The 13,083-nt window shown below is 39.7% G+C and overlaps 1 protein-coding gene across 4 annotated transcripts in view; it reads right to left on the bottom strand.

Moving 5' to 3' along the window:
* The window catches only part of MCCC2 (methylcrotonyl-CoA carboxylase subunit 2), a 61,490-nt gene that overhangs the window by 16,499 nt on the left and 31,908 nt on the right, over positions 1–13,083 (bottom strand). For all 4 annotated transcript variants that reach the window (XM_082622820.1, XM_082622821.1, XM_082622818.1 and 1 more), the window contains 4 exons: positions 10,567–10,631; positions 5,553–5,652; positions 5,347–5,442; positions 1,671–1,743 (listed from right to left, as the gene is read on the bottom strand). In XM_082622820.1, coding sequence (XP_082478946.1) covers positions 1,671–1,743; positions 5,347–5,442; positions 5,553–5,652; positions 10,567–10,631 — 334 coding nt within the window. The remainder of the gene's footprint in view (positions 1–1,670; positions 1,744–5,346; positions 5,443–5,552; positions 5,653–10,566; positions 10,632–13,083) is intronic.

Here is a 13,083-nt window from a genome sequence, read left to right on the forward strand (position 1 = left end):
GGCAATTCAGAGACGGGCAAACATCCCCAAAGTTCTAACAATTCACTCTGAGTCCGGACCCATCCCACAAAAAGAGCTGGGAATCCGGCACGTGTCTCAGCAGCACGGTGCTACCCCTGAAGGTGTTCTGCCCTGTGAGCTGTTTAAACTCTCCATCCACCCTTAGTCCTGCTGAGTAGGGCGCATGCCCCACTACACTAGGGTCACCCGTGGAGGGAGCGCCTTCACCAACTTCCTATCGGCCAAACAAGAAAGCAAAATGTCTAAGAAACTCCTAGGCCTACCTATGGCAAGTGCGGGGGCAGGAGGAAAGCTGTAAGAACTGCCAGAGACACCTGATCCTTACAAAACTCTGTCCTTCCCCCTCCTCACTCCCACTCAGGGCCCCCGCATTCATCCCTCCCTCCTCCTTTCATGCCCCCTCCCCCTCATGCCCCCTTTCATCCTCTCTTACTACCTCTTCACCCTCTCATCCCCCCTTCGCCCTCTCATTCCTCTCTTCTCCCCCTCACTCCCCACCCCACTGCCTACCCAAACCTTATTTGAATTCCAGTACAGACAAGAAGAGATGGAGATCTACCATCTGGTAGGTCTACCCCTGGTATTTTAGGGGGCAAAGGTACCACAAGTATTTTAGCAAGTCCAGGGAAAATACATAAAAACAGATGACAAAGACAGCCCATCCATCTCTGAGAAAGAAGCAGAAACAGTTCTGACTTGTTTTAAACTGCTGCACAATGAGGGTTACATCCTGAACTATTTGGGGACAAATCCTGTCTATATATCAAAGAAAAAGCTCTTAATCACTTAAACACCTAAATACAAACACATAAATTCCACGTCCAGAGTGAACCCTTCTCTTGCTCATAAATCAGACCAGGAGAAACTGCTGTGACTTATCCTTAAGCCTCAATGTATATTTGCAATTTGGATTTTTGCAGCTAGTTTTTTCTACTCTGATATGCTGTCTTCAGATTAACTACTACATTTTGGAGCTTCTTTAAGACCAAGTAAAATGCCCAAATTTGTTTTGCCATTTGTCCAAAATAGATTACTATGGACCTGGTGTCTATGTTTCAAATATTTCTTCAAAGGCCTACAAATGTAACAGTTTAGGTGAATGAATTAACTTTTATAAACATTCTTATTTTGTTTTTTCAGACTTGGTATTCTGTCCTGTAGTCTCAATCTAGTCTTTGTGTGGACCATAAGACCTACACAGAGGCAGTGAGAAGGTTTAACTCAGTCTACAGTCTTCTGGGAAACTAAAACATCACACGAAACTTCACAGTTGAATTGAAGACTAAAGAATAAAGAAGACAGTGCTGAAATTTTCAAAATAATTATAGCCATCCAGAGAAATTTTTAAAACTACAAATATTTTTGTTAATTTTACTATAAGAGCCTTTTTATACAGCTAATGCTACAAAGTCACAGAATAATGGTCTGGACCAGAGCATCTTGCCCTCATCATTTTAAATTCTGGATCCATGAAGGCATTCAGCTACAAGTGATCTTTACAAAACAGCTCCTTTTGAGTACTGACTCACACGTTTATACCGCTCTAAATAACAAAGCTCATGCCAAGTGCATCAGGGCCATGAGACAAGAGATCACTTATTTTCAAAGCAGCATAAAATGTTCACATTTTCAGTTCTTCATCTTTATACCTGTAACTAATGTGTCTCCATATAAGGCTTTAAATTCATTGAATCTGCTTCCATCCACGATTCTAGCAATGACCTAAGAGGAAAAATAACAATGTCCCTGAGCAATTATATTATAAAAGAATTTTTGCATTCAACTTATTTGTAAGGAAAACAAATTTGTAATGAATTTGTCACTTTCACAAAATTTCACCCTACTCAGAAAATCTTCTCAATAGAATTTCACTTGATATGCATGGTTAATGCCCTGAAGTCATTCTGGGCCCTGATTTTACACTTCACTATAAAAGCAACAGCTCCGGGCTTCCCTGGTGGCGCAGTGGTTGAGAGTCCGCCTGCCGATGCAGAGGACACGGGTTTGTGCCCCGGTCTGGGAGGGTCCCACATGCCGCGGGGTGGCTGGGCCTGTGGGCCATGGCCACTGAGCTGCGCGTCCGGAGCCTGTGCTCCGCAACGGGAGAGGCCACAACAGTGAGAGGCCCACGTACCGCAAAAAAAAAAAAAAAAAAAAAGCAACAGCTCCATGTTGTATACCAGAGAAGCACAGAGACTACATGGGCTGGTTGCTAGACTCACAGCTTCAGGGGCTGTCAAATGTATTGGCCGAGAGTCAGGGATTCAGTCAGAAAGCAAGGTCCTACTACATGTCACAGGGAATCATACTCAATATTTTGTAATAACCTATAAGGGAAAAGAATCTGAAAAAGAATATATATTATATATATATTTATATATAAAACGGAATCACTGTGCTGTACACGTGAAGTTAACACAACATTGTAAATCAACTATACTTCAATTAAAAGATTTTATTAAGAAAAAAAGAAGAAAGCAAGCAAGGTCCAGCCTTACAGCCAGAAGACTTACGCTCCAACCTAGGGTATAACATATGAGTTATTGATTTATGTGTCCTGGAGTAAGGCATTTAACCCCTCTGAGTCTAGGGTCTCACTTCTGCAAAGATGGAACAAAGCTGTGAAGATGTGATGAACTAGTAATAAAGGAACCTAAGAAAATAATGCTGAGATGAAGAACCAGCTCTGACTCCCAGCTTCTCCCAGCTCTATCACTGGGAAACTAGAGTCACAGCCTGGTTACTTAAAATCCCTGAAGCCTCAGTTTCCTCATGTGTTTAAAAAAAAAAAAGTAATAACAATAATAATAATACTTAAGAGCTAATAACATTGCCTGGTACTCATCAAAAGGTAGCTATTATTATTAAGCCTTCAACAAAGGTTCACTGATTCTGAATCTGATACACACACACACACACACATATAATTAATCTACACAGAGTCAAAGTTACTAGTTTATCCTCCATCTTCATCATTATACATCAGGACTATTTCAAAGTGTTCTAAACATGAAGCATATTCCAAATTTTTTCAGAAACTATTTTAGATGCTACACATCATTTTTTCTATCCAGTTTGAGCTTCCTTTTTCCTGTTTACCACATCAATCAAAGCCTTATTTTATAAGCTGCAAAGGCTGAAAAATGAGTGAATAGCTTACTTTGAATTATGTTTTACTTTCCTAAAAGGTCAAATAATATAATGGGGATATAACAGTTGTCTAAGTGCTATGTGGCTCCAAAATTACACCTTTTGAAAAACAAACACATAGCAACGACCATTCTTCCACACAAAGATAAAGCCACTCAAAAGGTCAGAGCAACCTAGGGCCACTTAACGTGAAACCCCCTTCTATTTGCTTTACGATAAAGTCCACTCAGCCACATAAAATATACTAACTCATCTTCACAGACTCAAACTTTAGGAAGCAGACATATCATATGGCACTACTCCTATTTCTAGGAGCAGAAATCAATGCTCAGAGAGGTTCAACCCCAGTACCACTGACTAGGGAAACAAGAACTAGAACCTGGGCTTTTCAATTAATATCTCAGTGTTGTCCCACAGCTCCATATACTAGTAAGACCTCCATACAAGGCTTATTTGCAATTACAGAAAAATATAATAAATTAACATCACAATGTTGAACATGAATCAGCAAAAGGTAGAAGTCCAGGATACAATTTAAGAAGGCAGAAGTCTATCTTTATAAAAAGATATCCATTAAAATGAAATTGAACTACCATGAAGGCATGGATTCACATCTGTTTTGCTCATTCCTATACCCCTAGTGCCTGAAACAATACCTTCATGGAAAAAGCACTCAATAAATACTGTGGAATAAATGAAAAAAGTGATTATGCTTGAAAGAATGAATCCTTAGCCACCTAGAAAACTTGACTATTAGAACAACTCATTTTTCAGGCACATCAGATTGTAAGTGCCATTTTTTTCTATGCCTGTAATTAATTAAAAAGTCAAACTAAAAACCTAATCCTAGGGGCTTCCCTGGTGGCGCAGTGGTTGGGAGTCCGCCTGCCGATGCAGGGGACATGGGTTCGTGCCCTGGTCCAGGAGGATCCCACATGCCGCAGAGCGGCTGGGCCCGTGAGCCATGGCCGCTGAGCCTGCGCGTCTGGAGCCTGTGCTCCACAACGGGAGAGGCCACAACAGTGAGAGGTCCGTATACCGCAAAAAAAAAAACAAAAAAAACCTTATAGTTAGCTAAATTACCTTGCTAAAGTGAAGTACCAGTTGAAGCTCCATTAAAATCCAGCACTTAAGACCCTCTAACAATAATAGGGTATTGCCTAAATAAATATTTGTACATATCCATAAGTGGGATATTACATTCATCAATTCATCCAAAAAAATATTTACTGAGTGTCTACCATGTCACCAGGTACTAGTATAAGAATCAGGACCTAACCACAAAAAACATTTCATGAAGAAGTTTTAAATAATGGGGAGATGTTTATAATTTAAACTGGAAAAAGTAGAATTAAATATATATATATCAATATACGTATGTATGTATATACTATCTGAACTACATGAAAATGTATACATACGCACTAAGCCAAAACACCAAAATATTGGCTGCTTTCTCTGCATGGTGGAATTACAAGCAATCTTATGTTTTTCTGTATTTTCTATATTTTTCACAGTTAGTACATAATAGTTTTATAGTCAAGGGGAAACATAACAAAATATTAAGGCACAGAATCTGATATTAGGACAATTTCCTAATTTAGAAAGTATCCTACCAGATATGGATACTGAACAAAATAAAAGACTACATGCTATATGCAAGCACTAAAAATTGTCAATCTAAACTACAGAAGACAATCTGTAACCATAGCAACATCTTCAACTGCAATCAAATGTCTAATCTTTGCTCATGTCATATTGATCTAATGAGGTATGTTTTTTCCTTTCAACAACTTACTGACGTTTCATCCATTTCCCTAAATAAGAACCCAAAAAAGAAACAGCTGGCAATTATAAAGTTGTGCTACATCATTCCTAACGTCCACAGGAACATGGAGTACTAAATATGGACAAAGCAAGCTTAGTCATTGTGCAATGAAAACTTTCCAATAATTAAGGGGTTTTCCGCCCTCTCTCTTTTAGTAAAGATATCTTTCCCTTATATGTCATTCCTTACTGAGACCCACAACAGTCCCTTAGTTTAGGGATGAACATATCTAAAACAGACTTCAGCTCTGAAAATGGATACACACAGCTTATAGTTCAAACAAAGTTTAAACACATGTCATAAACTATGATGGCATAGCTTACGGCTCACAGTTCCACTTTACACACCTCTCGGACATCAAAGTTCCTCTTAAGGTTGGCACCAACTATTCCATACAATTCATCAGCAGGAAATAAAGGATCTTCAGAAGGTTCAATGGTAACCTGCAGAAATATAGAACAATCACATTAGCCTATTTAAAGACATTATTTCAAGGTGACATAAGCCAAAATGCTTTGGGAAAATAAAAAATATAAGAACAGATCCAACTCACATCCATTTTCTTCTGATAATTTAGATTCCTTACAATCTTCCTAGCTAAGTGAAGGGCATGATTATCATCCAAAGCGTAGTAGTCACTTACTCCAGACTTTCTACAGAATAAAGCACACTAAAAGAATCAGAACAGGGAAAAGGAAAATAATTAAATATCTTAAACCCCAAGTATCTTCTCTCATCTAAGGATGACGTCTCTTTACTTCCAAAACACTTGAATAACTGTCATCTAATTTGATCTCCATAACGTCCCTGGCAAAACAGTATTAACCTTGTTTTACAAACAGGAAAAACTGAGGTACACAAAAGTTAAGTACCTTGTCCTAGGACCACCAGTACCTGCATAAGAACCTGCAGCTTCTATTTTTCAATCTTGACCTTCTTCTACTGGACCACAGGGCCTTATTTAATGCTCATCCCATACACCTCAGACAAAATCGTATATGATAAAGTTCAACCACAGCTGGCACGCTTTCGTGATGTAGCTGGTAACAACAAAAAGTGTTTGTACCTCACTGAGATCCCAGTGAAGATGCCAACTATGGCCTCTCATTTCTGAGAGACTGCTGAGGCCTTCCTTACCAAGTTACACCCCAAGAATAAGCTGCTGCAGGTAGCACACATGAAGGCTTAAAAACGCTGTTCCTCAGATCAATGGTGAAAATGGGTATTGATAATATGGAACTGTGGTAAGGGCCTGCTCAATTTCAAGTTCAACGTGAATAAAGCATGGGCGTGCTCTGGTTCCAATTAGATGGCTTGTTGTTCCACTTGTAGATGTACTATGACTTTCTAATAAAGTATTTAAAAAAAAACACTATGAAGTCAGGCAAAAATATACACCTAAAGGGACTTCCCTGGCAGTCCACTGGTTAAGACACCATGCTTCCACTGCAGGGGGCACGGGTTTGATCCCTGGTCGGGGAACTATAAGATGCCACGTGCCACGCAGCACAGCCAAAAAATAGAAAAAATATATATATATATATATGTGTGTGTGTACACACACACACACACACACACACACACACAAAACCCCTGAAAAAACAGAATTTTAGTTCATTTTATGAGCAAGAACTAAGCTGCCTCAATCTAAATTTTGAAGTATTGTCTAAGGAAAACACCAAATCCTTAGATGTCTTAGAACTGGGTTCTCACAGCGGTTTCATGTCACTGTCCACCTCGGGCTTGGGTGTTCCTCAAGAAGAGCAAGGACCATGTGTGCTCCTCTTTATAGTCCTCCAACCCTTTGCAAATAGCAGACCCTTCAGTTTCTTTAATTTAGTAGGACATTTTACAACTGACCCTGTCTTCCAAATGCTTCACAAATACCAGCTACAATTGCTGACTTCTAGCTACACTGTAGTAACTCAGTAAGCAAAGAAAAGCAGAAGAGACTGCTTCCAAATCAGTAAATATTTAAAATAAAATGCCGCCTTTTTAAAAAATTTTTTATTTATTTATTTATTTATTTTTGACTGTATTGGGTCTTTGTTGCTGCACATGGGCTTTTCTCTAGTTGTGGAGAGTGGGGGCTGCTCTTTGTTGTGGTGCGTGGGCTTCTCATTGCGGTGGCCTCTCTTGTTGTGGAGCACAGGCTCTAGGTGCGCAGGCTCAGCAGTTGTGGCTCGCGGGCTCTAGAGCGCAGGCTCAGTAGTTGTGACGCACAGTCTTCGGTGCTCCGTGGCATGTGGGATATTCCCAGACCAGGGCTCGAACCCGTGTCCCCTATATTGGCAGGCAGATTCTTAACCACTGCGCCACCAGGGAAGTCCTAAAATGCCTTCTTTTAAAAACTGTCTAGCATTTACCAAAACAACAGGAAAGGGAAAACTTTTGATAAGACACTCTACTATGTAAAGCTTTGTGTCAAATTAACTATGAAGGATGACGAATCGGAGATGTACAAATACGTATTCACAATGACAGAGAGAACCCAAAGCAAGTCGTCCCTAGTAAATTTTATGACACTGTTCCCAAAAAAGCCATCACCATCTAATCACTGTCCCCTGATTTTAAACAGGACTCTATGAATGATAATAACTAAAAGTAATAGAGCGCTTATTATGCCACAGACACTGTGCTGTGACGCAGGAACTATTCATATCTTCATTTTACAGATGAGGAAATGAGGCTCTGGGAAGTTATGTAGTTTGTCTAGTCACAAGGGTAACAAGTGAGGCAAACAGAAGATGAATCCTAGAACCTACACGCCTAACCTGATATACCACCTACAGCTTTTATGGGCACCAGATGACTTTTTTTAAACTGTCAAAAAAATTTTTTAATTAATGCTCCTCAAATACTATCTTCATCTCCTTCCCCTGGTTAAGCACCTACAAACAGTGGCAGCCCACTTTGTCCTGTTTCTATTCTACCTGCATCCTCTCTCTCTCCAGGCTGAAACATCTACTTCACTGTCTCCCTGAAATGGTTGGTAAATGACCAGATAAGACAGAAATGCTGCATCTCTGCTCACATTAGTGTTCACCGAAATAAGCAAGTCTTCTGTTTAAACCCAGGCAGAAAACTCAAGCTCTCGAAGCTTTTCTCTGCCTACCTCAATTCTGCTCCAGCTCTTCCGTTAATCATTCCTCCTTTTGCCTCTAGTTGTAAAACTGGAAGCATAATAGCTTATTTGTTTTGTAATTGTTTTTTAGTTCATTCATTTATATCTCTTATCTGCTGAGTTAAATTATAAATCCTTGAGGGCAGGGACTAGGTCTGAAATTTTTCCATATTACTCATAACACAGTACAATCAATCTATCCACAAATAAGTGCTCAAAAAGAAAGGAGTGAAAAAAAAAAAAAAGAAAGGGGTGAATGAAAAACTGAGGCAAAGGTAGGTTCCTTAGCCAACTCTTCAAAAGGCAAGGCAGTGTTCTTTGATAGGAGGGTGGAAATGTTGTACCTATTTTCCAGCTCCCACCTACTAGACTGCTCCCACAGTCACCTGCCTCCCTGGTTTGTGGTTTGGCAAAGCAAAGAAAGGTTTACTGCACCTCCCAGGCCACTGAGCTCAATGATTAGATCTACCTGTCAGTTATGTCTGGGTTCTTTAGGGTCTAGTCCTGGGCCCTCTTCCTTATCTACACTCACCTCAAGGTGAGCTCACCTAGTCCTATGGTTTAAATTCCACCTCCATGTTGATGGTTCTTGAGCACGGATCTGGGCTCCAGACTCTTACAGTTAACTGCCTATTCAGCATCTCTGTTTGGATGTCTGGATCATCTCTAACTTAGCAGGTTCAAAAGCAACACTTGATCCCCCTGCCCTATCCCCAACTCTGCCCCTCCTCCCATCTTCCCAATCTCAGGAAATGAAACCATTTCATGTCATCATCTTTGTCACCTCACTTTCCTGTGCCCCATATAGGAAATCCATCAACAAGTCCCTCAATTCCACCTCTAAAATAGAGCACAAATCTGATTCCTCCCCTCCTCCGTTCACTACCACCATAATTATCTAAGCCACCGGCACCTCTCAGCCAACTCTAGCAATAGTTGTATGCTATTGATACAACCACCCAACTGGTCCCTCACACACACTACTGCCAACGCTCTAAGCATTCATTCTCCATTTAGCAGACAGAGGGATTTTTTTTTTCTAATGAAATGTTTAATAATAGCACAAACTCTCCTTAACACTCTTCGATGGTTTCCTAATTGCTCATAAAAGAAAAAGTCCAAAACATTGAATGACCAATTATGATGATAAACAATAATAATAATGGCAGTTAACAATTACAGGTACTTATTTTAAAGCAGGTATTGTTTCAAGCAATTTACACATACCATCTCATTTAATTCTCACAAAATTCTAGGAGGTAGATGATCTCCTTACTCCTGAACTCTAACCTGAAATGGGAAGACCAGCAATGTGATGGAGCGTCTCATGCCTGACTCACAAGGGCCAACTGTGTGTATCTCTTCCTGATTCCATGTTCAGTGGTGTCCCGCTGGTAGCTTAAAATCAGCTATGGCGGGATAATTCATACCACAGATTTTGGCAGATGCCACAAAGCAGGACATTTTCCCTCCTCAGCTAAGCATTTACCTGCTATTGAGCATTTAGCTAAGGTATTCCCCAGCATTGCAAGCAGCCTGCATGGACCTTAAATGGACACTAGCCCCTCAAGCAAGCCCTAGATAGCAGCTCAGTCATAAGCAAATGTAAGTCCTCATAAAACTTCCCCAACAGCCCTTAAGATCAACAGTCTCCCCTGCCTCTCTGCACCTGTATGCTTAGATAAAATCCCCATGGAACTTACCAATACCCCAATCTTCTGGTTTGATTGACCAATCCAGCTGTAGTCAGGGGACCCCAAAGCACTCCAACTATGGACCCCAATAAAAACATGTACCCCAGGTCCTGTCTCTCTCTCTGGGCACTCTGCCTAGACCGCCTCATGTGGCCCCTCAAGGTGTGCTGTGTACTTCCTCCAGGACCTGTGACTGATAAACTTCTCTATTTCAAATTCTCTTGTGGTCTGTTGTTGAACCACGGCTCACCATCCAGCACCCTGTGCTCCACTTAACAAGTGTTAATTAAACAAAGGCATAATGCCTGCACATCACTGGGTTAGCCCCACCTTCTATATGCCTATACTTCTTTGTAGCCCTTATCATGTATACATATTTATATAATTTTTTGTTGATTATTTCTTTATTGAAGAAAATAGACTAGACTATAAGCTTCTTGAGATCAAAGACAATGTTTATCTTATTATCTCAAATACCTAAACAGTGCCTGGCACATAACAGGTGCTCAATGGATGTTTGTTAAATAAATAAGAAAACTGTTTCTCCCGTCTTTCTAGGCTATAATGAAAAAGTTGATGTTCTTGCTTAGAAATGGAACTCTAAAGAATTGGACCCTAAAAGAGCAGATCTAGAACAAATAAACTGGTTTGATCTGGCAAGTTTAACACCTGGAAAAAATAATTTAACACTTCTTTTAAACAAACAAGTGACAATCAATCCTGAAAAGAAACAACTGCTTCTGTTTCACCTGCAGTGAAGATCAGCACCTCCAAGATCCTCAGCTGACACCTCTTCTCCAGTGGCTGCTTTAACCTACAACAAGGATAAAAGTCAATGGTGAGTTTTCTCCATCAGAGATACAGTAAAGTCTACAAACAAACAAGTTCCGTTCTGAGAGCACGTTCGCAAGTCCAATTTGTTCGTTAAGTCCAACAAAGTTAGCCTAAGTATCCAATTAACACAATCGGCTATACAGTACTATACTGTAATAGGTTTATAATACTTTTCACACAAATAATACATAAAAAACAAACACAAAAAATAAAGAAAATATTTTTAATCTTACAGTACAGTACCTTGAAAAGTACAGTAGTACAGTACAATAGCTGGCATACAGGGGCACGTTTGCATCTTCAGAAGTTCTCAACTTGAAGGTTTGTATGTAGGGGAATTACTGTATTAAAATGCTGTCCTACACACCTCCTAACCTAATTATATCTACCATTCTTTCTTCCATAGAACTAGACATTTTGTTTCTCATCCCATCCACCTAGGTAAACCTAGATAATATTGTCTCTAGTCTACTGACGAGAAATGTGAACCCACAGTCACTAAGGAACTTGCCCACAGCCTCTGAGCAAGGGATGGAACCTGATCTGAACCCAGACATTCCTGGTCTGAAAGCACTCTTTCCCCTACATTATTCTGCCTCCACACCCATGTTAAAGCCTTTGTGTCTGTGCACATGCTGATCCTACTGCTGGGCTCCCTTCTCCCTCTCACCCACCCGGTGAATCCCCAATTATCCTTCAAGCCCTATCTGCTCTGTGTGGCTTTCCCTGACCTGCCCAGGCCTTTTAACCATTAACGACACTCCATGGTTTTAACAGAGCAATGTTTGCTCATCTGTGGTTCAAGAGCATTCCACCTACACCTCCAACATGGCGCCTACCAGACTATATGTCAGTAATTTGCATGTGTCTCTGTCATCTCCTCTATACTGTGAGCTCCTTGATGGCAGAAACTGTGATTTATTCATCTTTGGACACAATACATATATTGAAGTAATGCTACTTTTTCACCTTTGCTGAAAAATTCCAGTGACTATCAAAAACAACTCTTAAAGGTATAATATCTTTAAGATGGGGGAAAAAAATCTCCATGACTACCCACATCTAAGATTCAGCATAATATGACTAAAAAGAAAGAAACCTTAAGTAATAAATTAAGAATGACTTAATTATAGGGACTTCCCTGGTGGCACATGGGTTAAGAATCCACCTGCCAATGCAGGGGATGCGGGTTTGATCCCTGGTCAAGGAAGATCCCACGTGCCGCGGAGCACCTAAGCCCGTGTGTCACAAATACTGAGCCTGTGCTCTAGAGCCCGCGAGCCACAACGACTGCAGCCCACGCACCTAGAGCCCATGCTCCGCAACAAGAGAAGCCACCGCAATGAGAGGCTCGCACACCGCACAGAGAGTAGCCCCCGCTCGCCACAACTAGAGAAAGCCTACGCACAGCAATTAAGACCCAACACAGCCAAAAATAAATAAATTAATTAATAATAATTTTAAAAAAGAATGACAATTATAGCCTGAGAAATTCGAACAAGAAAAAGCAAGAAAAATCATTTAATGCTAAATGCCAACCTGATCCCTTAGGAATCATTTACTGATTCCAACTTCTTTGGGTTGGTCGATTTGTTTCTTTTTCAAGTAATAAAAGAAAAGCTTTTATTAGAATAATGAACACTAATCTAAAATACAGCATAGAAAAGACTTATTCATTACATCAAAAGCTCTGTCTTAAATAAAATATTATTCCACAGGGAGAGGTAATTAAATTTTTCACCTCCAATTATGCACCCCCAGAACTAAATTCTTGATTCTCTTCTTCCCAAAAAATTTGGTGTAAAATAACATTCAGTCCAGGCAATAACTACTTATAAGAGGTGTCTGGATATTTAAAGTTGTAAAAATGAATAAACGTCTGATATATGGTAATTCATGTTCAGGGAACTGACTGATATCAACTGAAAAAATAAAGATTTGTCATCAGTTAATATTTATGGAACACCCACAACATGTTTGAAACTGTGATATGTATAAAGATGATAAAAGTCCAAGAGAAAATGAAAACTGCTCATTCTATTAAATAGTAAGTTCGGATGATAAACAAAAGGTAGGAGAACAAAAAAACTCCTTCAAAAATTTGTCTTATTCCACAGGGAACTTTGCTCAATACTATTTAACAACCTAAATGGGAAAAGAATTTGAAAAAGAATAGATACATGTATATGTATAACTGAATCACTTTGCTGTACACCTGAAACTATCACAACAGTGTTAATCAACTATACTCCAAAATAAAATAAAAAATTTAAAAAAGTTACCTTATTAGTATGCATTTTTTTCCAACCACGTTAAACTACTGAAAGCTACAACCTCACACTATGTGTGAAACCTACAAAGCCTTTTCTCAATTTTCAGTGAAACAAGCATCAAAATTTAGAATTCTCAAGCAGGTAAGGCTGCTGCTGCTT

The sequence above is a fragment of the Mesoplodon mirus genome (genome assembly GCF_964341445.2).
Source record: "Mesoplodon mirus genome assembly, chromosome: 5".
In the NCBI taxonomy this organism is placed as follows: domain Eukaryota; kingdom Metazoa; phylum Chordata; class Mammalia; order Artiodactyla; family Ziphiidae; genus Mesoplodon; species Mesoplodon mirus.